Raw genomic sequence first — 27,162 nt, forward strand, 5'->3', positions numbered from 1 at the left:
ATATACAATAGCACAGAGCATATATAACTATATCACAATGATAGCTGTACCAATATATAAGCAAGGTAGAGTAGTTCTGCCTACAATACAATCTTATACACACACACACACATATATACACATATATACACACACACACATATATATACACACAGTTCATCTCCAATTTATTGCCTTATATAAATATATTCATTCATCAATTCCAGCTCAGTACAATTCTAATATAGCCAGCTGGTACAGCCCAGCATGAATTCATATAAGCTTACAGTGGATGACAAAGTTCTAGATTTTCATTAAACCCCTTCGGGCCCAGAGTTCCCATTTGGTAGATTCTGTAGGATTCTAACTTGTGCAATTTAGCCCCACGGTTGCCACCCCTAAGGGTGAAAGGTACATGGTCTATCATCCTATATCTTAGAAGCTGGTTGGTACTTTATCTCTCTCCAAGGCTTAGTAAATAGACCTTTTGGGAAATGCATCTACTCAACACTTCTATTATAAACACTCACAGCATATACAATGTGGTGTGGAATTGTGTAAATAATTTGGGTACTTATGTATTATCTGGGCTGCCGATTTTTTGATTGTATGCCTTAACTTAAGGCATACAATCAGATGCGATGCGATATCGCATCGCATACGACCATATCGCATGCGATGCGATGACCCGATTTTTCCATAGGATTCAATGTTAAAATGGACCGAGTCCAGGTTTATATCCAACTCCATTCCCACTTGGATAGTAGGGGTATGAAAAAGACACCTTTTCCATTGAATTCCATGTTAAAATGGACTCAGTCCATTTTAACATTGAATCCTATGGAAAAATCGGGTCCATCGCATCGCATGCGATATGGTCGGATGCGATGCGATGGACCCGATTTCAAAATCGGCAGCCCAGTTAGTACATAAGTACCATAATTTGATGTCTGCTCATTTAGAGATTTTATCATCATTTATGTTAAACAGAGACCTACGAGAGTCAGATACAGTAATAGGATAAAAGTGCTACACAATGGCCCAACCATTACTAAACAACAATCTTTACTTTTATGTGCAATTTGTTGATTTTAAAGCTCCTTCAATGTGAGGTCACCACTGCAGGTGTACAAACCAATTCTGCGGAGTAACTGGTATTGGGTCTTTCCCATAAGGAGTTCTCCGTAAACTGTAGCACCGGGATGCGGTCAATTTGCCGGCGGTCGGGATCCCAACGTTCAGAATCCCGACACTGGAATCCCGAAACTTTCTCCCTCCGTGGGTGTCCACGACACCCATAGAGGGAGAATAAAATAGCGTGCCGAGCGTAGCGAGGCACCGGGCCCGCTGCGTGGCGAGCGCAGCGAGCCCGCAAGGGGGGGCCATCCACGTCCCCCCCATGTCGGGATTTCGGCGGTCGGGATTCCAGTGTCGGGATTCCGACCGCCGGGATTACGTATCGGATCCGTAGCACCATGCCTAAAATATACTACATTCCAAAGTTGTCTGTGGCATTTCCCTCATTATTGCTTAGCTCCAATCCTAATGCTGTGTACACACCAAAAGATTTATCTGTCCAATCAGTATGGTGGAAACAAAAATCTCGTATTTTGTGAAAGTAAAATACATTTTCACCTTGATGCTTCAAATCAGACAGATTTATCCAAACAATCGGTTTTATCCATTTTCTAGCATTTAGGAGCAAATGATTGATAGTCATTGGCTTCCATACATTGCCAGATTTTTGTTCCCACCAGACCATACTGACAGATATACAGTATGTGTATCATATTTCCAGGATTTCAATCTGTTGTCACAGGTGGGATAATTACTGACCCAGCAAAATTGATTAATTCACATATACGTGATGAAAGAAACCCCCAAAATATGACCTGCAATGGTGCCTAATGACTGGCCTACTTTAATCACTAATCAGTGAAGTCATTGTTGAGGTTAATGTTATTTTCTAGGGACATAGTGGAGACCCTTTGTCTGCTACATGACAGAGAGATGGTTCTACCAGTTTGTTATAACCAGTTTTGGATATGACTGTGCCAAAGCCCATTATCCCGGAGTCTTCACTTGAGTGGCTAATTATGGAAACTGGATGGGTATGTAAATAGCAAACACCACAGACAAATCAGTTGGCAGGATTTATAATACATCAGGATTGAGCAAAGTGATTGACATTAAATTTATCCAGCTCAGCTTAGTCAGAAACAAAAGCGGTCACTGCCGGAATAGAAGACTAAAATGAAAAAAAAAAAAGAAAAACCACATAATCTGTATTATATTGTTTTTATTTTGAAAGTGCTAATGCATATCCTTAGATACAGCGCACACATTTTAGTTTTTAATGCATAAGTGCCTTAAAATTTAAAAAGTATTTGTTTTTACAGAAAAAAGAAAGCAAAACAAAAAAACAGCAAATGAATGGAAAGATTTTGAAAAGGTTTGACACTAAAATGACTCTGCTGGTTTCTGGGAATTCTAACCAAACAAGTTACTAAATGGAAACCATGAAAATAAAAAAACAGACTGAATTCATTCTCTGAAATACATATTATTAAAGGGCCCGTTTCAGACCTGACCGCAAGCCCGCAAATTTGCAGCAGCCAGTGTTCAGTTATGTGGCCGCCCCGCTAGAGTGAAATCCCGCCTTGTGAATGAATGTAGCGAATGGGTGTGTGAGGCTACACATTCATTCACATCCGCCTGATTAGGTCTAAAAGCCATAGTAACCGGCTCACCATCTAATGATGTTTACACTAGGGATAAGTCCTGCAGGTTCAGAGTAGGCAGCGATTTACTCAGCATTGTGATGGATAAAGGCATATCCTGCTGGGACGTCACACTCTTCCCTAAACCTCTCAGGCATGCCTAGCATATTCCCGGACACTGCCAGCGGTTTTTCTGGCACGCCTGCATTTTTCTTAGCACTCCCACTAAACAGCCGGTTTCTACCGCAGACACCTACTCCCTGTCAATAGCCTTGCGAATAGCGTGCAAATAGAAATAATAGCAGGATTTCATCACCGATACTATTCGCACTGTGGTCGATCAACACCGCACATGGTACACAGAACTCATGCACGTGTATCAGCGATCGGCCACAGTGCGAATTTGCCACTGTGCGACCAGGTGTGAATCGGGCCCCAAGACCAATTGCTGCCTGTTTAGTTCGCTCGCACACCTATTAGTGCAAGAAATGTATCTTGCGCTGACACTCTATTTTCTGCTTTTTTACTAATAAACTTTTGATTTAATCCAATTGGACATAAGCAATTACACATTATGTAAATAATCACACATCATTTATTATAGAAATGTAAATCACACCTAGTAGCCAAAATCAGAATACATTGCAAAACGCTTGTTCGGCTCACCTTGACCAGTCTTCAGGACACCGGGTGAATTAGGAGCATGTTCTGGCTATTTAATTAGGCTACCGGAGTAAAAGTCAAAAATTCCCCTTTAAAACCCTGATGGATATTTCAAATAATAAACACTACAAAACAACATAATTACAATTTTGCCTGCTGAAATAAGCAAAATTTTTACTGTAAAAGTGATACATTGCTATAAAAAAAATCCTCAACCTGAAATTGGGAGTAATGAAACGAGGTAAAGTATGTACATACAATTACATAAAAGAATGAGAACCCAAAAAAAACTTACATAGGACAATATGTTCCACTTTCTGTATTTTTTTTGTGTGGTCTAAAAAATTCATAAAGAATAGTTTTTACTAGCAGAATTGGTCTACTCAATGGTGTCTGCAGTTATACTGTAAGTCCCAACCTGATCTGCCAGCGATGTATTTAAACTACATAGAGCGCCACAGTCAAGGCCTGAATTAGACCACAGCTGATTCCCATCTGCACCACACAACTCAAATTACTGTTTAATAGAACCATTTCCATTTTAATGTATAATAATGTCTTATTCTTACTATTCATCTCTTTTGCATTAACATATGGTGGCAAGTTGTGTTGTCTTATGTCTAATAGCTTGAGCAGACTAGGTAAAAAAAGGCTTTATCTGTGGCCTCACATAAAAGTTAGAAAAATTTTGGTATAAAAAGGGACAACAACAAAAAAAAAAATAAACAACTCTTAAAATATAGAGTTGACAAAAACACAACATTTTAAACAGTTTTATGACAGTACAAATCTTTTAAAGTCTTTAGCTCTTCAATTAATGTTTTGTTTTGATTTTCAAGAACCGCAACTCTGTTTTCCAAGCATTTTACATACTCTTTCTTCTTTCTTCGACATTCTCGGGCGGCCTCCCTAAAATCCAGAGCACAGACATTACAGATATGTTATTTTCTGGGGTTACACACAATGGGGTATTCTTCTGAAGTACCGCAGCTGAATTTCCTGCGCGTCTGACAGAGCTAATCAATACCTGCTTCCGTTGGCTGCGATGTGCTGCCAGACCTTCAGCTTGCGCTTGCGACCAGCTGCCGGGACTTTAACCATGCAAAAGTACCCCTTTCACATCGCACCTAATTACCGTGTTCAAGCCGGTTTGACCCAGTAACTGGTGCGATGTGTTACCGCTTACAGAAAACAGGTAGTAACACGGCAATATGAACTGGTTAAAAAGAAGGGTTCTTACCAGTTAGTTGCTGTGTTGCTTTGCGGTGTGAAAAGGTTAATCAGGTCGAGCGACCTATTTCCCCGTTCACACTATGGGGGAGGCAGCGCGTGGAGCAGCGTCAGCTCTAAGCACTGCCTCCTCCCCAGGAGACGCTCCGCCGTGCCCCGGATGACGTCAGCGAACCGGCAATACTGATGCGATGTGAGCAGACCGCACATGCAGGGTCGCACTCAGACTGAACCGTTTCAAAGTCCAATTTGTGGACAAGTTTTATAAGCTAGTCAAACGGTTCTTGAAGCATGCATAACTTTTTAAGAATCATCCTCAATGTCAATTGTTCCTTACCTATTTTTCATTAATCTTATTTCTCGCTTTAGCTGTGGGTCATCTGACTTCGTAGTGGGACAGGACAGTGTAACCGGTGAGGTCATAACCACTGTTTGTGGTAGAGAGGTTGTGGTTGACGTAGTGCGGATCTGATATGTCTGCATGTCTCCTGACGCAGCTGAAATGTACACAGACATGGTATTAATGACACAAAAAGCAGAGAACCCCCCCGAGAAAGTGCACTGCATACATAAGTCAGCTGTAAACCATAATAAAACGTGTATTACTTACTCTGTACAACCACTTGATTGCTAGGTACAAGTATCTGCTGGCCATCTGATGTTTGGGCATACTGTAGTATAGTTGTACCAGATTGGTTGCTGCCAGAGTTGGCCATTGCCAATGCCTGCAACCCTTGCACCCCATCCGTTGCTGAGGTGGCAAGCTGGAGGGTTCCATTAGGACCGATGGTAACTAAAAATAAAATAAAAATATAAATAAGCATCACAAACCAATTACAGTACATATAAATATATTCCAATAATGCACTTCACTATACAGACAAATGTAACTTTTTTTTACTAGTATTACATACTCTACCAGAAATGTAATATATGATAAATGAGAAAGTAATTCTGATGTTTATAGCAAATCATTGTATTAGTATACTGTACCAACAACTATATCTGTGATGTTTTATGCATCACCCCTTAAGAATGTACATAAACCTAAGGTTTGGGTGCCATATTTAACAACCACAATCTGAAGTTCCTGTCTTCGAGCTCATGTCCAAAAGGGTGGTGGACAACTCTCCAATTGCTAACATCATTGTCTGAATGATGTAAGAAATTTTTTAAACCAATTATTTTGATCAAAAATAAATAAAAATTATTCATAATGCTACCAATATGGGAAAAAAAAAAATCACAGTAGTCTGTGTTTGACTTCTATTAATGGACATTGTATTTTGCATATAACACCCTCAATGCATTTGTGTAAAGCCCTGCACACACAGGTTTTTGTTGTGGACAGTGCAATGAATTTGCTAGCAGCGCGCACCCATAGCCAACCCTTTTTTTCAGTGTGGAAAAGTCGCTGAAAAAAAAATACGGAACAATGGGGCAGATGTATTAAGCCTGGAGAAAAGAGAAACTGGAAATAAAGTGAAAGGAGATAAAGCAGCAGCCAATGAACTGTGTTGGACAATGACAGTTGGGAGTTGATTGGCTGGTGCTTTATCGCCTTTCACTATCTCCAGTTTCTCTCTTCTTCAGGCTTAATACATCTGCCCCACTGTGTGATGTGGTCGCTGAACAATAATAAGCCAAAATTGCTCAGCGACCATATTGCACTGTGTGTACACACTATTAGCGGTATTTGTCCCCCCCCCCCTATTTTATTAGTTATGAAATAGCAAGCAAGTTTTGTTAGATGCGCAGCATTTGGCAATGCGAGTGTTATAAAGATAGTCTTATAATTGTAGTGTACCATATTAGCAAAGAGGAAATGCTCACCATACTGTCCAGTGCTGGTCTGGTATATAGTGGTAGCAGCAGACATAGGTGTAACGGTAGATACACCTTCACCGTCCTCGTTACGTTTTCTTTCCCCAGTGTCTTCAGAAGACAGATCCTTCAAGATTTGCCTTCAGAAAATAAAAATGTAATCAGACTATAGCTCAAATCTCATCACAGACAACCAATAAGTGAACCCTTTCTGGTAAATGCTGCAAACTACCCAGTGTGCAGTATAAATAGGGTTTACGTTCCTAGGTAATCTGTATATGTCCATTTGCTCTAGTACTACAAGTCCTAGAGAATGCTCACTAATAAATCCCTGCATATTTCTAATAGTCTGAGCCAGCAGTACAGCATTTGAGTCATCACAAGGTGAATGCAAATCTCCAGCGGTAAAGTGTCTGAGAGTAGTAGAACTGCACTGCTCACTTACATAGGTGCATAGGAAATATAGCAATGTTTTGCTATAATATTAAAAGGCAATGTGTCCAGCAAAACATTGCACAGAATTAAATTTCCATCATAGATTTAAATGACTAATGGGGCCTACACACATAGTGATATGTAGGCATTTTCTGAGCGATTTAACTACATCCCTCAGAAAATGCCACTACATCACTGTGTGTGTAGGGGCCATAGCAATATAGATGCAAGGCCCACCAAAGAATGCTGATTATTGGTCGGTCGGGACAGTGTTCACCGGAGAACACTGGCCCTGAGAGATTGCTCAGCACACATTGGTGTGCAGCGTGATCTAGCATCGCTCAGAATGCTCATTTACACACATTGCTACGTGTGTAGGGCCCATACGAAGACCAACATTAACCCCTTGAGTGGTGGGTTTTGCTGGGGCAGAACAAACCTATCAGGGTAGGTTTGTCCTGCCCCAGCAAAACCCGCCGGAGCTTTCCTGCAGTTGTGCCGCTGTCCCCCCTGCCTAAGCCGCCTGTCACATTCAGCAGTGACGTCGGCGGCAGGCTGGGGGATGTTCGCGGATGCTCGGGTGCCTGAGCGCTCCCAAGTCCCCCCGAACCACGCCGCCAATACCCGAGCCTGCCGCCGACGTCACTGTAAAATTAGTGATGGCTGGCTAGCTAGCTAGCGGGCTGGTCAACGGAGCTCCGGCGTACCGATCGCTGGAGCGAAGGTGATGGGGGGGCTTATATGAGAATCTAGGCGAGGGATAAAAAATATAATTAAAAAAGAAAAAACAGTGTGGGGTTTCCCACTGTTTTCGTATAACAAGCTCCTGGTTAAAGCAGACAGAAAGCTAAAACCTTTAGCAGGGGTCAAACAGCATGCCATAACGGCAACCAGCACCAAACTAGCCAGCCCAGGCCTCGAATTTATTGGGAAGAAAAGATCCAATCCAAAAAGTGGTCCCCATCACAAGGAACATGGGCTGAAAGCTCATTGGGCTATTCCCCACAACCCTGGTGGGTTAATGTGTAAAAAATAAATACTAATGCTGTTTTTTCCCCAGTAGACTGCAGGTACCAGCAAGCATGCCCTGGCAGTGTTGTCCCCAGTGCTGTTTTTTTTCAGGTGCTCTGTCCGGCAAGGTGCACCCTGCCGCCCGGCAGAACGGTGGACAACCCACCCGGCAGGTCAGCGGCTATTTCAAAACTTGTGCAGGCTTGCGAGCCAGTCAGAGCTTGCAGTCCTGCAGCTAATCAGGAGAGAATCCATAGCTGGTACATGTCTTGGCCACAATGGGCTGCGCTAAAGTGACTGTAGACGCACATGCACGCTCCCTTTGCCAGGAGGCTGCTCCGGGTTCCTGTCTGCTCTGGTTCCGCAACTTGAAGAGCCATATGTGGGGAAGTCGCTGCACCGGGCTGGGGGCCAACCACCAGCGCATACCGGGCCACATTAGAGGCAGTGCACTGGGACAGATCCACCCTCATCCACTGGCATGATGGTCGTGGCATATTTCGGGGAGAATTTCTGGGTAATGTGATTTTCCTCTTGCTTCCTGTCCAGTGTCCAGCCGCCCCTCCCACCGCAGCTGATGGGCATGGCTGTGTGTGACATTTTGTATGACCTGTCTTATGTCTGCACACTGTACTTTCTATGTACATGTTGTACGTGCATGATGAATCATCATGCATGTACTGTATATGTGAATCACCCTGTTTCTGGCAACATATAATAAATGACCCATGGGTGTTTGCGACTGTTATGACTGGGCACCTTGGGTACATGACTGCGTACATAATGAATGACCCTGGGTCTCATGGATATGTTTGTCTGTGCGTGATCACGGGGTGCCTGGATAAATGTGTGTGGGTGTGATGAGTGACCATGGGCATCCTAGATACATGAGTGTGTGTGTAATGAATGACACTGGGTATGTTTGTGTGTGATAGAGAGGAATGACCCTGGGCATCTTTGGTACATGTGCATTACGTTATGTGGCATAAGTGTAAACTTTTGGCGCGCACTGTCCACACTTTTTAGTGTGTGTTTGGTGGTGTGGGTTGAGACTTATTTTTAACTGCAATGAGTGCCAATAGGCGGTGCTAAACACGCCCCTCTGACAGTGCAGTGGCCCAATTTTTCTGAGGAGAACACTGTCTGGCATACTAGCACTTGCGGAACAAGAAGCTCTCCTCAAACACATGAATAATGCCAGTGCATGGGAGCACTCCTCTATCAATGGTGTCACCAGCTAGATCTCAGCTAGACTCAACGATACAAGGCGCTTCTCCATATTGCCTGCTTTGACTCCTCCCCCGAGACCACTTTATGCAGAATAGACTCACAATCTCGGCTCCGGATGACTATCCCTCACTAGTGCTGACTGTCTGTGAGCCCAGAGCCTTTCACCTCCCTCTTACTATATATTCTTCACTTTTATTTCTTTCTAGTCTTCTAATAGTTCATAATGTGTTACTTGTAGTCTCGTGAAATTGCAATGTTATCCCCCATCTCCATTTATAATTCAGCAGATCTATAGATTTGTTACAAAAGAACTAGTATGCATTCCCCACCTGACAGATCCAGCATGTATTCTGGCAATGGAAATAGGAGCACTGCCACTTGAGTAAGAAAGCTGTATAACAAACACTCATACTTTACATGTTATAGTTTATAAAGAACAAACACAGATTTACTCTAGCCAAAAGCCTTTGCTTACCTATACGACGGCCGGCGTGCTAAAATACCGCGTGCCTTCCTAGAGGAATCAATACTATCAGACGAGTCCTGTGAATCCTCACTGTCTGAGAGTGAGGAGGTCTAGAATGAGTAAAGAGTAAAATGCGAAATGAGTCTGGCGAGAAATTTTGATTCATAATTTCTTTGCTTAAAAGGGTTATTATAGAGAGGACACAAAGGGGGCGATTCAGGCGTGATCGCTAAGACCAGAATTCGATCCCATAGGTGGGGGTTTGTGCATGCTAAAGCCCCTGGAGTGAGTTTTATACTCACTGGGGTGTTTGCTCACTGATGGGCAGGCAGGGGGAGGTTGCTGGGGTAAGCCCAGTGTTTCATGGGCGTACCCACAAAAATGGTGGCCACGCTATAGAAACACTGGGCTGGCCCGTCACAACACTGGTGTGTCTATGTCTGCTTGGGGCGGATGGCTGATGTCAGCGCCCGCCCCCCATCTTGGCCATCTCTGTCCAGGATAAAAGTGAGTATAGACAGAAGCTGTGTACACACGCTTAGATTTTTCCCTGTTTTCGATTAGATTTTGCTTATAGAAGCAAAATCGAATCCACATCGAATGGTTTTTAGGACACTTTCGATCTGCATTCGATTCGATGCGCGCTCCTATTTTCTCAAAATCGAATAGAAAAATCGGTACTTGTTTTCTAGCACGACGCCCATCGCATCGCAGACCATAAGGCATACAATGATATGCGACGCAATGTTAGCCGATGTTATACAATTTTAAATTGTATACCATCGCATTGTATGCGATCGCATTGTACGCCACCCCCACTATCAACGCCAACCCGAAGCGTGGCGAGCCCGCGAGGGGCGGCGGTACACGTCCTCCAACCTTTTCATACCCCCACTATCCACGACGGCGTGAAGTTGATTCTATATAGTGTGGCGAGCCCGCGAGGGGCGGTGGTACGCGTCCGCCGACCTTTTCATACCCCCTCTATCCACGTCAAGCGTGAAGTTGATATAGCCCGAAGCGAGCCCCGCGTGGGGACGCGGAATACATGTAAAGTAATACGCGTCCCCTCGCGGGGCTCACCACGCTTCGGGCTCAGTGGCTCGCCACACTATATAAAATCAACTCCACACCAACGTGGATAGTGGGGGTATGAAAAGGTCGGAGGACGCGTACCGCCGCCCCTCGCGCTTCGGGTTGGCGTTGATAATGGCGGTGGCGTGGGGGTGCATTTAACATTGTAAGCACCCATTAGGGTGCTTATACAATTAAAAATCGTATAGGGGCTTATACAATTTAAAATCGCATCGGGTACATGGCATGTGATGCAATTTGATGTCTTACGACTTAATATCGTGGGCACCTTGCTAGGAAACAAGTACCGAAAAATCTACTGTGCAGCCAAGGAAATCTCAAATTCGATCCAGTAAATCGAATGAGTACATTGTGAAATCAAAATCGAATGCAAAAGTACAGATCTAATGCCAAATCGAATGGGATGATAGTGTTCCCGCTAGGCTGTTTTAGCGGGGCGCTGCGCCCTGCCCGATTTTTACAGGGCAAAATGCGCCCTGCCCTGCTAGCAGTGCCCCGCTAAACCAGCGTGGTGTCTGCCCTGGCTGTGTGCTCGGGGAAGCGCAGCGCCGCCTTAGACGTCGATTCCCAGCACTTCCCCGGCAGCACAGTAACTTCGGTGGTGCCGGCCCCGCCTCCTTTAGTGACGGCGCTGGCCGGGCCCGCCCCTTTTCGCGACGTCGCGGCTCGGGCACGCCCCTTTTCGTGACGTCGCTGCCCGGGACCGCCCACAATTGTGACGTCGGCGGGCCCGGTCTGCCCCCCCTTGTGCTGCGGCGCCCTGCCCGCCCTCATTTCTAGAGGGAACACTAGATGATCTAATGCCAGATCTTATAGAAAATCGAATCCAACATCAAATCTAAAGCAATTCTAAGCGTGTGTACAGGGCTTTACTTTTATCTACGAAGGGAGGAAAAATAATTCGAAGGTGAGCGACCATTGAATAAGTTTTCCTCCTTGTGGCCACATGCGAGCGGATGTGTAAGCGCACACATGCATTTGCATGCTGGAGCAGGTATTCGCTCAGCGGAGAGGGCTGTGTTTGGCGGGGCAGCATTTACCAGCTTGCTAATTATACGCAGCCTAGTGAGCAGGTCTGAATCACCCCCACTGTGAGGTAATAGCAGTTACCTGTGACGGCGCCACCTGGGGAGAATGTATCACAGAGGACTGGGCAGTCTGGATTACACCTTGCACTTGGACTTGTTGTTCCCCAGAAAGTACAACAGCCAGGGGAGTCGTGCCCCTCAGAGACATCTGAAACAGTATCCGGAAGAAGGGTAAACAACTGGGTGGCAAGAAACATTACATTAGCCAAGGTCTCATTTCTTAATCTATCCATTTAATGAACTAAATTCAAAAGAAGAAAATGCAGAGATGAAAACAAATAGTAATGGTTAGCTATGCTGGAGAGAGGGGGCTTATAATACAGTGTCAATGGACAAAGCTAAGATGGACGGAACTTGGAAATTAGGTATATGTGGGCCAATACATCAGACCAACTTTCCTCCAACCATCCAGTTGGATACTTCCTTGTAGCCATCGATGGGTTCCCCTGAACTCTTCCTGGATGCTGCTGCTGTGTTGTCACATTGACCAAGCATGCGCAGCGCCCTCGTGACTCACTGAGCAGCACGCTGCAGGGAGGGGCCACTGTGCCTGCCTGTGCTTAATGATACAGTCACACAATGTGATTGCATACTGTGTCCACATCGCATTAAATATGTGATCTATGAAAAAAGGGCCCCAAGCATGGCGGCTTCAAATCTGCCACTTGGGAAATGTTGAAGCATTTACTTGTTCTGTAGATATTGGAGCTGCTTTACAGTCTCTGTTTTTGGGGTCTGAATGGACCTTGTCCACCAGCTCCATTCTTCCTCCTGACACACCCAGCTCCCCTCATCTCCTTTTGATGTCCAGTTCCCCCCTCCATCCTCAGATGCCCAACTCCTCCCAACCTCCTATCTCAAGCCACATCCCCCCCTTTCTCCTCAGATGTTGGCGGAATGTATTTTTCAGTTCTGGGATTCTCGCTGTAGTTAGCGCCCTCCCCTGTTGCCCACTGTCCTTCGCCATGGACCTGCTGAACACATGGGTACACAGATGGGGCTCCTCTGGCAGACCAAGGTCTTACCACTCTAGCCTGTACTTGTTAGGCTGCCCCGCCAGCCACCACATATCCCCAGACCTGGACACTGCAGCCTCACTCACTTTCCGGGCGGATGACAAGGACAGATGCATGAAGATGCTGGTTTGCAGCCCACTCTACCCACCCCACACTATGCAGAAGAAAAACTGCACCCAATTCCCGGGGCTCAGGAAGAAGAGTATATTTATAGGTCACTTTTGCCTACACAGTTGCCCAATTGGTAAGAATCAAACAGATTTTTCCACCGTCGTGTGGCACAGCATTTAGGTTATGAAGTAATATAGGTAATACCAGTCACTGCAGTAGTTCTGGAGCCCTATTTCTATTCCCAAACAATACCGTCCATATCATTCCCTCTGAACACTTTCTCCATCTTTCTCTTTGGGTTGTCTTTTTGGGCTGCCTTTTCCATCCTATACCTTGTCACGTTACAGCCTTTTATCATCTTTCTAGACCGGTCACACAATTTCTTGATGGCTGTCTCACTTTTTCTCCTCTGACCTACACTCCCTCCTCGAGGGGGGACTCTAACATCCCACCTGACAATCACTACAACCATGCCAACTCAAAGCTTCTCTCTGTCTCCTTTTTTGGCCTCCCCAATAGTCACTTCTCTGACCTAGTCTTCTCTCATCTCTGTACTATTTTGGACTTGAACACCTTTCACCTCTCTGAACACTAAACATGTAAACAAATGCTATAAAAGAATGATAAAAGTCAGTGTGCGTTTGTTGGATAATACCTGTTGGGCGATATGTGAGCCTTGGAAAGCTGAAGCTGGGAAGGTGATGGTCTGTATTATTTCTGAATTATCGGTGCTCTTTTTGGACACCTCTTCCATACTAAGCTGTAAAAATAAGAAAATAGACATTCTGAAGGCTATACATCATGTTATCAATTACACTATTTAATGCTATTCTAATTATCAGCAGTTTTATATGTAAAGCCTTTACATTTACATTACATACTGAAGATAAAAATGAATTGACATTGTCACATCTGATGCAGTCAGAATGCCCATTGGGTGGTTGCTGGAAGATGATGCCATAAAGCCACTGATAAAACAGCACTTCCTTCCCTGCATACAACCGGAATCTGCAGAGAGGCGCAGCCACCAAGGTAAAAGAAAACCACAATGTATATAGGGGGGGGGGGCTCCAATTTACAGGCAGATAGATGGCGGCACTCCGGCTACGTGAAATAAAGTAGAAGCGACACTTTAATATCAACGTTTCGAGAAGTTTTTCGAAATGTTGATATAAAAATGTGTCACTTCTACTTTATTTCAAGTAGCCGGAGCGCCGCCCATCTACCTGCCTATAGAAGATAGATATCTCTATCTATACATCTATCTATACATACATACAGTATCTATATCTATCGATCGATAGAGAGAGGATTAGGCAAGAGGGGGGGGAGCATCAGTGGGATAGAGGGCAGACCGAGGGGTGAGTGAGTGCATCAGTGTTAACCAAAACCGTGTTCAATGCATTATTTGACAGTTACTACAAGGTCTTTTCCATAGTGGAAAACCCCCCAGACCTTTGCAAACATGCTGCAGTATGAGCCCCTCTAACAAAATATGGGCATAATTCAGAGATGCACGCTAACCATCAGGTTAGCGTACTTCTCCGATGGTGGGAGGACTGCACATAGCAGGATGTGTACTGCGCACGTGCAGCCCTCCATTAGTGAGATCCCACAAGCTGCTGTAGATATTGGGCAGGCGGGCCAGAGGTGAGGCACTCCTGATTTCTGGGAGAGACAAGGCCAGGGTCTGCTTGGCTGCACGCAGACTTATTGGCCTCTCAAGCTGTCAGGAACCATCCAGCTTCGTAGGCCTTAGAATACGCAGCCTGGCCAAACCAGCAACAGGTAGTCACGATGGTAATCCATGGCAGCAAATGCAATGCAGGAGTTGTTGATTTCAAATAGACACCTCCTGCTGCATTGCATTTTGGTGGACACAATTGCAAAGCCACTTATGTGTAGCTCCGTCCATCTCTGAACCCTATGTACATACCCTGTTTTTTATACTATAATCAGTATTTTAGCTGTTTAGTAAGGCAATGGGTTTGGTATATTAGGTCAACAGAGCAATTTTCCAGAGGTCAACATTTTCAACACCATGCCAATATCATAAATTACCGGGTGTTTGTTTCCTAACAGGGCGCCCACTAAGCTATTTGCTTAGTGGGCTATTCTGCTTAGTGAAATCGCATCGCATTGCATGGCATTTTGTGCCGTGCGATGCAATCCCAGTAGTTAATTTATTCACTGCACCCTGAGTAAAATCGCATCGCACATTGCATGGCCCTTTTTTGTGGCATGAGATGTGATCTCAGTAGTTCATATGGTAAAACACCATCACTCTCCACGTCACCCCGAAGCGTGGCGAGCGCAGAGAGCCCTGCGAGGGGCGGTGAAACACGTCCTCCGACCTTTTCATACCCCCACTATCCACGTCAGTGTGGAGTTGATTTTATATAGTGCGGCGAGCCACCGAGCCTGAAGCGCAGCGAGCCCTGCGAGGGTACGCGGATTACTTTACATGAATTCTGCGTCCGCTCACCACGCTTCAGGCTCGGTGGCTTGCCACACTATATAAAATCAACGCCACACCGAAGTGGATAGTGGGGGTATGAAAAGGTCAGAGGATGTGTTCCACTGCGCTCGCCACGCTTCTGGGTGACATGGAGTGGTGGTGTTTTACCATATTAACTACCGAGATCGCATCTCACAAGTCACGCCACAAAAAGCCACGCAGATGATGCAGCTGCAGTGAGGGTGTCTGAGAGCTGCGTCATCTTCATCGCCGCTTGTCCTGTCATCTGCGCCTGCTGCCTGTGTGGATCCCCGGCCTGACCACCCACACTGTGGACCGTAAACCCGGGTTAGTACACTACCCCTTTCACACCGGCCAGGACCCCAGGAACAGCCGTGCTAGCTAGCAGGGTTGAAATCCCGGCAAAATTTCCAGCGATTTTGGCCCGGGAACCTTTCACACCAACCCGGGAATTTAGGCTGGTGTGAAGGGATACGGTCATATTGTCTACAACAACTAGGTCGATAAGTTTTGGGTCGACACCACTAGGGAGACATGCAGGAAGGTCGACATGGGTCAATAGCTCGACAAGCATTATGTCGACATGTTTTTTTGAGCAGAAATGTGCCGACAGACAGTATTTTGTGCCCTACCATCCACTAGGGCCTTGATGGCTAACCTTGACACTCCGGCTGTTGTTGAATGACACATCCCAGCATGCTCTGCTTGAGTTTTGCAATTTGGCCATGCTTAATCTAATGCAGAGCATGCTGGGATGTGTCGTTCAACAACAGCTGGAGTGTTAAAGTTAGCCATCAAGGGACTACGGTGTGATGGGAGAATAAAATAGTGTGCCGAGCATAGCGAGGCACCGTACCCGAAGCATGGCAAGCGCCTCGGTGCACTTTAAAATGTGTCCATGAAAACAGTCGGGTCAAAGAACTGTGAAAAACACAATGTCGACATTTTGATTGTCGACCTTGCCCATGTTGACCTAATGCTTGTGTCTACCTACTGACCCTGTCGACTTAACCCATGTCGACTCAATGCTTGTTGACCTAGTTGCTATAGACAATATGATCCACACCCGCTGTGAAAGGTGTGCTAGTGATATGTGTGGTACAGACAATGATAGAGGCCATGTAGGTATCTGGCTCACAATAGTACATGGGTAGTTTGTCATCTCATATGGAGATTGCTGGATGACTGGTAGGAATAGTAGCTGCTCTGTTTGCGGTGGGGAGAACACAAAGAGATCCAGAGATGCCAGATAAATCTGAGCATTATCCACATAGGGATACGGACATTGTGCTGACCCTATTAAGGATGATATGCATTTGGTCAATATGCCTTAGGTTGACACCAGAAATAGGTCAACATGGGTAAGGTCGACAAGGTCAGACGATCGACACAAGCATTAGGTTGACAATGGGAAGGTCAACAGCCAAAAGGTCAACAGGCTGTATTTCATGCCCTACCATCCACTAGGGCGTGATGGAACAAAATAGTGTTCCGAGCACAGTGAGCCATGTGAGGGGACGTGGTACCCATAGACTGTGCCCATGTCAACGGTGTCTACATTCAGGACAAAACAAAAAGTGAAAACTCATGTCAACATTTTGCCTGTCAACCTTCCCATTGTCGACCTAATGCTTGTGTCGACCCAATGCATGACAACCAAAATGGGTCGACCCAATACCATCCACATAATGGAATCCAAATAAAGTGGTAGAAAGCGCATACAAAACAAGCAGCAGGGAGAAGGTAGAAAGCTGCAGCCCCAATGTATGTTCTCTGCGGTGAGAATGAGGCTGTGCACCTGAAGTTGTTGTAGCACCAGACATCAATTGGGTGTTTACCTGAGCAGTGATAAAACATATAGCCTAAGGACAGAGGAATCCTACTACTCTAATCCCTGTGTGGATTAACCTGTAGTCGCAGTGCTTGGTGGAACTTCATTTAGTTAGTATTAACAGAACTTGCACACCTATTAAAAAAATAAAGAGAATTACTGTAATCATGATGATGCCATACTATATAAGAAAAAGCTTATTTCTCACATATTTCATAAAAACCAGCTTTCCTTTTCAGAATATGAATAATTCCTATGTAAAACCTTGTATACAGGTTATTATATAGTACTAGTCTTAAGGACTGTCTGACGGACGGGTGAAGTTTATGCTTATGCAATTCTTGTTCCACTTTCCCTACCCAACCACAGCAGAAGCTGCTGCAGTAGGCACAGCAAGTCTCCAACTATCCACCTACCCTACCCAACCACAGCAGGGCAGAAGCTGCTGCAGCAGCCAGAGCAAGTTTCAAACTATCCACCTACCCTACCCAACCACAGCAGGGCAGAAGCTGCTGCAGCAGCCAGAGCAAGTCTCCAACTATCCACCTACCCTACCCAACCACAGCAGAAGCTGCTGCAGTTGGCACAGCAAGTCTCCAACTATCCCCTTACCCAAACATGGCAGGGAAGAAGCTGCTGCAGCAGCCAGAGCAAGTCTTCAACTATCCACCCACCCTTGCCAACCACAGCAGGGCAGGAGCTGCTGCAGCAGGTACAGATGATCCTGAAAGCATAATGAATAAGCAAACAATCAAGAGAAAAAATAACTGACTCTGTATTTCCATTATTCACATGGATTTCACAACTCTATCTCCAGTGTTCGATTTGCAGACCACTCTGCTGATGGCACGCTTATTAATTTCAGTTTGTCAAAAGTTTTGTAAAGTGAAAATGTTTTTCATTTAATGGACCCTTAAAGGCCTTTAAGAGTCCACTTATGGGAGTTTATTGTGTTGTATTTAAAAAGTCATTTTCCAATGACAGAAATAACATGGGCCCTTAAGACCATTAAGGGCTTGTCTGATGAAACTCATCTTCAAACTTAGATAGTCCCCTAAGATGATGAGGTAGTGTGTAAAGTTTGAAGATGAATAGTTAAAGCTTTCAAAAGTTATCATGGAACATACACACACACACACACACACACACACACACACACAAACATTGCTCAATTCTACTTCTGTAGATTACATTCTAAAGAAGCACATTTTGGTTGTTAGTAAGGAGACTGCAAGGCGATTCGGTAATCAGTGACACCCACAGCCAGAAAACTGTAGGAGTGGGCTGTCTTGTTATAGGACTAGCTTGGTCCACCAAACATAAGTCAATAAAACGGAATAATGCATAGACCTGGATTGCCCATGGGTGCAAGGGAACCTCAGAGTTGACGAAGTGCTTCTTCACAAAGTTTGTGAGTTGTATATCAGGGGCTAGATATAGGGCTGCTGTGGTACTCAGAACAAATAAAAAAGGCAGAGCCCCCACCCTTTCGGTTCCTCTCCCCAAGACACAGATGTGGGGAGGGGGCAAGAATAGTAAAAGACAGTGGGACAAACACTGCTATAACTCTCTGGCCAGTGCTAACAGCTTGTGCTGTACTGTGTGAGTTATACCCCTTTCACACCAGCCTAAATTCCTGGGTTGGGCACGACTAGTGCTGGTGTGTAAGGTTTCCCAGCCAAAATCCCGGCAAAATGTGCAGGGATTTCAACCCTGCTATGAAGCAGGGTTGTTCCCGGGTTCAAACAGTATGAAAGGGGTAGGAGTACTCACCGGGTTGCTGGTTCTCCGTGCGTGCGGTCAGACCTGGGATCCAGACAGGACAGGCAGAGGATGAAGATGACACAGCTCTCCGGCGCCCTCACTGCAGTTAGTTATTGAGCTGCGTCATCTTCGCCCGCCGCCTGTGTGGATCCCCGGCCTAAACTAAGGACCAGCAACCCAGGGTGAGTACTGTCTACTGTCCACTGCTTCCGCCACCATTCCACACCAGAAAATGCAGGGACTTTTTTTGGTGTGAAAGGGGCCAACCCCAGAATGCCCCGGCATAATCTTTGGGCCTTATTCCGGGGTGGGTCCCTGCATTTTCTGGTGGGAAAGGTGTCCAATTAGTAACACTGCCCGCGGCTAGGCCCCCTCAGGTGTCAGGGCCTAGGACCTCAGTCCCGGCAGTCCCCCCACCCCCTCCTCCTGATAGCTGCCCTGGATGGATTTACTAAACTGTAGTGGTTGACAATGTAGTGGCTAAAATGTTAAAGCTTTATAATATTAAACGCAAAACCAGATTCTGTTTGCATTAAATATTACTGCCATTATAAATTAAGTGGCTTCAATTGCTTTGTGCCTGGTATCCGGTAGACTGGGTCTAGGTCGACAGGAAATAAGTCTACACATGGAAAATACCAACATTGACAAAAGGTTCACATGTCAATAGACGACACAGGAAAATGTCGAAATGAGTTTTTCAAACCGACTTGTTCATACCTTACCATCCCAGTGGGCATGCAGGGAGAATATAATAGTGTGCCAAGTGCACCCGGGCACCGTGCCCTAAGCATGGTGAGAACATGGAGTGATGCAAGGGGACATATTACACTTATTGGGGGTCCATGTCAACCAATGTCAATATATACACCCCAAAAAACTAATGGCAAACTTTCCCTGTCAACCTTTTCCATGTTGTGAGTCATGGGCTGTCGACCAATCGTGGTTGACCTATTGACCGTCTATCTAGACACTGTAGACCATTTAATCCAGAACCTTGGGTGTTAGAGGGTCATACAAGAAAAGGTATGGGAAAGAAATAGTTACCTTTCCTGTAAGGACCTGAAGTGCTAAATGTATCTGTGAATGTATCCTGCAGAGTCACAGCACTTTCTTGCAGTTAACCTGTTTTTAAACAGGTCAACTATATAATAAAAATTATTTGATTGACTAGAACTAAAACCATAAAAACCCTCAATAGAACAAAAATGGCCATTATAAGTGTTGACTGGTTTTCAGTATCATAATTAAGTGTAGATAGGTAGATTATGTGTGTGCTGACCCAACAGGCCGGGTTCCAACTGAATTGGGCATGAAGCACAAAAAGGCCCTGGTGCCCTCATAGTCTGGGCTATGGGTGCCCTAACCAATGAAGTTCTCTGTGAAAACATAAAAAAAGCACCATGTGGGTAATTGGCTTTTCTACCAGAAAACATGATCAAATATGACCTGTAAGACTTGCAGTGAACTTTACAATATAAAGCAGGTGATCTCTGAGCCATGTACAGAGCAATCAATGGATGTCGCACACATGGTCAATCAAGTTGCAGATATATTTAATTGGCTTTAATTTTCACATTTACTTACAACGGTCAATAGACCAGGCACAACATACCGTATGTCACAGTAGATCGTGCTGGGAGAGTCATACAGGGGCTGGGGATTATTCACAAACAGCCAGAAGCTTAGGTTCCGACTCTAGCTATAATCATTGAAAGGAGCAGAAAGCTCCAGAACATGACTGGGGCAACATGGTGCAGTCATACACAACAACAGAGGGGGGACACACAGGGTGTTGTCAGGCATACCACCAGAAGGAAAGAGGTGGAAGATGGTGTAACACACACCAGTGAAGGGGGGGATAAAGTTGGGGTGTAGTTATGCACACCACTGGAGGAGGAGGGGAGGCCTAGTCAGGCAAGCCACTGAAGGAGGAGGGGAGGCCTAGTCAGGCAAGCCACTGAAGAAGGGGAAGGGAGGGGAGGCATAGTCAAGCAAGCCACAGGAGGAGGAGGAGGAGGAGGAGGAAGGGGAGGCATAGTCAAGCAAGCCACAGGAGGAGGGGAAGAATAGTCAGGCAAACAACAAGAGGAGGAGGTGAAGAATAGTCAGACTAGCCACAGGAGGAGGAGGAAAGAAAGTGTAGTCAGGCAAACCACAGGAGGAGGAGGAGGAGGAGGAGAGGAAGTGTAGTCAGGCAAGCCACAGGAGGAGGAGAGGAAGAGTAGTCAGGCAAGCCACAGGAGGAGGAGAGGAAGTGTAGTCAGGCAAGCCACAGGAGGAGGAGAGGAAGTGTAGTCAGGCAAGCCACAGGAGGAGGAGAGGAAGTGTAGTCAGGCAAGCCACAGGAGGAGGAGAGGAAGAGTAGTCAGGCAAGCCACAGGAGGAGGAGAGGAAGTGTAGTCAGGCAAGCCACAGGAGGAGGAGAGGAAGTGTAGTCAGGCAAGCCACAGGAGGAGGAGAGGAAGTGTAGTCAGGCAAGCCACGGGAGGAGGAGAGGAAGTGTAGTCAGGCAAGCCACGGGAGGAGGAGAGGAAGTGTAGTCAGGCAAGCCACAGGAGGAGGAGGAGAGGAAGTGTAGTCAGGCAAGCCACAGGAGGAGGAGGAGGAGGAGGAGAGGAAGTGTAGTCAGACAAGCCACAGGAGGAGGAGGAGGAGAGGAAGTGTAGTCAGGCAAGCCACAGGAGGAGGAGGAGGAGAGGAAGTGTAGTCAGGCAAGCCACAGGAGGAGGAGGAGAGGAAGTGTAGTCAGGCAAGCCACAGGAGGAGGAGGAGGAGAGGAAGTGTAGTCAGGCAAGCCACAGGAGGAGGATGAGGAGGAGGAGAAGGAGAGGAAGTGTAGTCAGGCAAGCCACGGGAGGAGGAGGGGAAGTGTAGTCAGGCAAGCCACGGGAGGAGGAGGAGGAGAGGAAGTGTAGTCAGGCAAGCCACAGGAGGAGGAGGAGGAGGAGAGGAAGTGTAGTCAGGCAAGCCACAGGAGGAGGAGAGGAAGTGTAGTCAGGCAAGCCACAGGAGGAGGAGAGGAAGTGTAGTCAGGCAAGCCACAGGAGGAGGAGAGGAAGTGTAGTCAGGCAAGCCACGGGAGGAGGAGAGGAAGTGTAGTCAGGCAAGCCACGGGAGGAGGAGAGGAAGTGTAGTCAGGCAAGCCACGGGAGGAGGAGAGGAAGTGTAGTCAGGCAAGCCACAGGAGGAGGAGAGGAAGTGTAGTCAGGCAAGCCACAGGAGGAGGAGGAGGAGGAGGAGAGGAAGTGTAGTCAGGCAAGCTACAGGAGGAGGAGGAGAGGAAGTGTAGTCAGGCAAGCCACAGGAGGAGGAGGAGAGGAAGTGTAGTCAGGCAAGCCACAGGAGGAGGAGGAGAGGAAGTGTAGTCAGGCAAGCCACAGGAGGAGGAGGAGAGGAAGTGTAGTCAGGCAAGCAACAGGAGGAGGAGGAGAGGAAGTGTAGTCAGGCAAGCCACGGGAGGAGGAGAGGAAGTGTAGTCAGGCAAGCCACAGGAGGAGGAGGAGAGGAAGTGTAGTCAGGCAAGCCACAGGAGGAGGAGGAGGAAGTGTAGTCAGGCAAGCCACAGGAGGAGGAGGAGGAAGTGTAGTCAGGCAAGCCACAGGAGGAGGAGGAGGAGGAGGAGGAGGAGGAAGTGTAGTCAGGCAAGCCACAGGAGGAGGAGGAGGAGGAGGAGGAGGAGAGGAAGTGTAGTCAGGCAAGCCACAGGAGGAGGAGGAGAGGAAGTGTAGTCAGGCAAGCCACAGGAGGAGGAGGAGAGGAAGTGTAGTCAGGCAAGCCACAGGAGGGAGGAGGAGAGGAAGTGTAGTCAGGCAAGCCACAGGAGGGAGGAGGAGGAGAGGAAGTGTAGTCAGGCAAGCCACAGGAGGGAGGAGGAGGAGAGGAAGTGTAGTCAGGCAAGCCACAGGAGGGAGGAGGAGGAGAGGAAGTGTAGTCAGGCAAGCCACAGGAGGGAGGAGGAGGAGAGGAAGTGTAGTCAGGCAAGCCACAGGAGGGAGGAGGAGGAGATGAAGTGAAGTCAGGCAAGCCACAGGAGGGAGGAGGAGGAGAGGAAGTGTAGTCAGGCAAGCCACAGGAGGGAGGAGGAGGAGAGGAAGTGTAGTCAGGCAAGCCACAGTAGGAGGAGGAGGAGAGGAAGTGTAGTCAGGCAAGCCACAGGAGGAGGAGGAGGAGGAGGAGGAGAGGAAGTGTAGTCAGGCAAGCCACAGGAGGAGGGAGGAAGAGGAGGAGGAGGAGAGGAAGTGTAGTCAGGCAAGCCACAGGAGGAGGAGGAGAGGAAGTGTAGTCAGGCAAGCCACAGGAGGAGGAGGAGAGGAAGTGTAGTCAGGCAAGCCACAGGAGGAGGAGGAGAGGAAGTGTAGTCAGGCAAGCCACAGGAGGAGGAGGAGAGGAAGTGTAGTCAGGCAAGCCACAGGAGGAGGAGGAGGAAGTGTAGTCAGGCAAGCCACAGGAGGAGGAGAGGAAGTGTAGTCAGGCAAGCCACAGGAGGAGGAGGAGGAGGAGGAGGAGGAAGTGTAGTCAGGCAAGCCACAGGAGGAGGAGGAGGAGGAGGAGAGGAAGTGTAGTCAGGCAAGCCACAGGAGGAGGAGGAGGAGAGGAAGTGTAGTCAGGCAAGCCACAGGAGGAGGAGGAGGAGGAGAGGAAGTGTAGTCAGGCAAGCCACAGGAGGAGGAGGAGAGGAAGTGTAGTTAAGGCAAACCACAGGGGCGTAGATCATTAGGTCCCCAGGATGTTGGTCGACAGTCTTTTGGAAGACACCATTAGGTCGACATGCAGGAAGGTTGACGTGAGTCTAGGTCGACATGGGGTTAGGTCAACAGTCTAAAGGTTGATATGGGGTTTTTCACAATTTTTTGTCCCAAATGTCATCACAGTTGACATGGACACTGAAATGTAGCACCGCTGCGCTCACCATGCTTCGGGCACGGTGCCCCGCTGCGCTCGGCATACTGCCTGTTGTCACAGTGAAAAACCTCATGTCGACCTTTTGACTAACCCATGTCGACCTAGACTCATGTCGTCCAACATGCTGGTAACCCAATGACCATATACCAGCCAAATGAGGAGGAGAGGAAGTGTAGTCAGGCAAGCCATGTGAAGAGGAGTAGGGGAGGCATAGTCAGGCTAGCCACATGAGGAGGAGTAGTAGTCAGGCGAACCACATGAGGAGGAGGAGTAGTCAGGCAAACCACATGAGGAGGAGAAGGCATAGTCAGGTTAGCCGGAGGAGGAGGAATTGAGGTGCATTCTGGCAATCCAGAGCAGGAGGGTACGTGTAGACAGACAAGCAATAGGAAGATGAGAGGAGATGTAGTCAGGCAAACTACAGGAGGAAAAGTAGTCACTCTAGCCACAGGAGGAGGAGTGGAGGTGTAGTCAGGCTGCCGCTAGATGCGAGTAGGAGGCATAGTCAGGCAGACCACAGTAGGAGGAGGAGAAGTAGGTGAGTCTTAGCCAGGTACACCACAGGAGGAGGAGGCAGTCAGGCAAACCGCAGGAGGAGTGACACAGGGCGCAGGAAGCACATGAATAAGAGGGGTACGGGAGGCACATGAATGGGAGGGGTACGGGGAGCGGGAGGTACATAAATGGTAGCGACATGGGGCGCAGGAGGTGCACGAATGGAAGGTGTACGGGGCGCAGGAGGCACATGGATGGGAAAGGGGACACATGAACGCAATGGGGAGACACATGAATGGGAGCGACATGAGGCACATGAATGGTAGGGGGTACGGGGAGCAGAGGCGGCACATGAATGGTAGGGGGTACGGGGAGCAGAGGCGGCACATGAATGGTAGGGGGTACGGGGAGCAGAGGCGGCACATGAATGGTAGGGGATTCGGGGGAGCTGGAGGCACATGAATGGAAGGGGATACGGGGGAGCAGGAGGCACATGAATGGAAGGGGATACGGGGGAGCAGGAGGCACATGAATGGGAGGGGGTACGGGGAGCAGAGGCGGCACATGAATGGTAGAGTGTACGGGGAGCAGAGGCGGCACATGAATGGAAGGGGATACGCGGGAGCAGGAGGCACATGAATGGGAGGGATACGGGGCATAGGAGGCACATGAATGGGAGGGGTACGGGGCATAGGAGGCACATGAACGTAATGGGGGAGGCACATGAATGGTAGAGGGTAAGGGGAGAAGAGGAGGCACATGAATGGTAGGGGGTACGGGGAGCAGGAGGCACATGAATGGTAGGGGGTACGGGGAGCAGGAGGCACATGAATGGGAGTGATACGGGAAGCAGGATGCATGGGATCTAGACACTACCGAAGCGGGATGCACATGAATGGGAGTGATACAGGAAGCAGGAGGCACATGAATGGGAGTGATACGGGAAGCAGGAGGCACATGAATGGGAGTGATACGGGAAGCAGGAGGCACATGAATGGGAGTGATACGGGAAGCAGGAGGCACATGAATGGGAGTGATACGGGAAGCAGGAGGCACATGAATGGGAGTGATACGGGAAGCAGGAGGCACATGAATGGGAGTGATACGGGAAGCAGGAGGCACATGAATGGAAGGGATAGAGGGAAGCAGGAGGCACATGAATTGGAGTGACATGGGGACGGTGTATGAGGCACATGAATGGGAGGCATACGCGGTGTTGTGTGGTGGGACATAGCAGGGGACATAAGTGGGAGGGACCCGGGTGTAGTCGGGCACTGGATATCGGCAATACGTCCGGAGGAAGACGGGGTGTAATCATACCCCCAGCCCTCGACCAGGTGCGCTCCGCTCCGCCTACACACAGGCTGCTATGCTTCTTTAATTACCTGCGTCCTCTGAACTCACAGCTCAGGGATCCGCTCCAGCCAATCACCGGGGTGAACGTCTCGGGTCCCCCGGGGAGCCGCCTCCTATCCGGACCCCGTCACAGGAAGAACCTCACAGACTCACAGTGCCAACCGAGCGGCCGCCAATCCCCGCAGCAGGGCCGACAGCACACACACAGGCCAGAGCGCCCTCATCAGCGCGGGGGGGAAACCACTCTCCACGTCCGGTAGGCCCTTGCCTGACGTCAGCGTACTATGTGACGTCACTGTCATGGTGACGTGCTGCTGCTGGGGGGGACGGCGTGAGCCTCTTCCTCTTCCGCTCAGGTTCCCGGAAGAAAGCCGAGGGGGTGTTTACTGTGCTCACTGCTCAGTCTGTTTAGGTTCCCTTCTCGTATCCTGCCCGCACACCCCTCTCAGCAGGGTAACACTGGTACATTCCTAGTATCGCGTGTCGTCAGCGGTGATCTCATTATTGTGATGGGGGAGGGAGGTAATACACACAGAGGGGCCTTTGTGGTGGTTATCCTCCGGCTGCTGCGTGCTGCTGATCTCACACTACGTGACACCCGCACTAGGGGCCATGGTGATGACGCCTGCTCTCCCTGACTGCACACCCTAGGATTAGCTCATGTAGCTGGTCTCCTGCTGGCTGAGTGAACCAGGCGCATAGAAGCTACAGGGGAAGGGTTTACTCCATGTATATAGAGCAAGCACATTACACAATGTATGCATACAGGGCAAATTTACAAGTTATTTGATTATCGAACGACTGACTGCATGGATAGTAGCGTTATACTGCTTTCAGACTGCAAACCCGTGTCCAACCCTGTATTTTGAACACGGGTCCATCCCTGCTGCAACCTGGGTCAGACTCCTTTTTGACATCTTTCACACTGCACTTCAACCCAGGTTATTCCCTGGTTGGCCGCTTTCACACTGGACCCGGGTCAACACAGCAACACCTATTGATGTCATTAAAAGTGTATTTTTTTCAGGTTCACAAACATGACGTCACAAAGGAAACAAAAGTGAGGGGCTGGGAGGAATACTGAGCAATGCCTATATTTGCGCAGGGGGAGAGCCTCTCTTTTAGCTATGGTTTTGTAAACCACAGCATATTTTACTGTTCCTGTCGTATCTGCGCATTTCTTCGTCTCCCCTTATATTCAGCAGTTCCCTCACCTCCTCATCTGACCAAACTGAGGACATGGCTGTGCTTCTGCCGGAATGCTGCCTCAGACGTGTGCTCTGCAGTGTGCTGCTTGTTTTTCTGGGCTCTGGCGACTGACCTCATAAAAGGAGGCAGAGGAATCATCCAATAGCTGCATTTGAAGACCCTAACCTGGGTAGGGAGCTTTCAGACTGCACCCCAATCCGGGTTAGAGCCGTGTTCAACCCTGGTCAAGACCAGGGTTGAAATGCAGTGTTACTC

The 27,162-nt window shown here is 47.7% G+C and overlaps 1 protein-coding gene across 3 annotated transcripts; it reads right to left on the reverse strand.

The window, feature by feature from the left end:
- Window positions 1-2,263: 2,263 nt before the first annotated feature.
- Window positions 2,264-26,075, reverse strand: ATF1 (activating transcription factor 1). Of its 3 annotated transcripts, XM_083169481.1 has the most exons (9): window positions 25,728-26,075; window positions 17,186-17,313; window positions 13,524-13,628; window positions 11,764-11,889; window positions 9,568-9,668; window positions 6,426-6,556; window positions 5,203-5,385; window positions 4,930-5,089; window positions 2,264-4,271 (listed from the first exon to the last, which is right to left on the reverse strand). In XM_083169481.1, the coding sequence occupies exons 3-9, from the start codon at window positions 13,620-13,622 to the stop codon at window positions 4,127-4,129; spliced, it is 945 nt and encodes a 314-aa protein (XP_083025607.1). In that variant the 5' UTR covers window positions 13,623-13,628; window positions 17,186-17,313; window positions 25,728-26,075; the 3' UTR covers window positions 2,264-4,126. The 3 variants fall into 3 exon arrangements, with proteins under 3 accessions (XP_083025607.1, XP_083025606.1, XP_083025608.1); XM_083169480.1 differs by lacking the exon at window positions 17,186-17,313 and having other exon boundaries at window positions 25,728-26,067; XM_083169482.1 differs by lacking the exons at window positions 17,186-17,313; window positions 25,728-26,075 and having other exon boundaries at window positions 11,764-11,920.
- Between the last annotated feature and the right edge of the window lie 1,087 nt (window positions 26,076-27,162).

Source organism: Crinia signifera, chromosome 2, assembly GCF_055691185.1.
Source record: "Crinia signifera chromosome 2, ASM5569118v1, whole genome shotgun sequence".
Taxonomy (NCBI): Eukaryota; Metazoa; Chordata; class Amphibia; order Anura; family Myobatrachidae; genus Crinia; species Crinia signifera.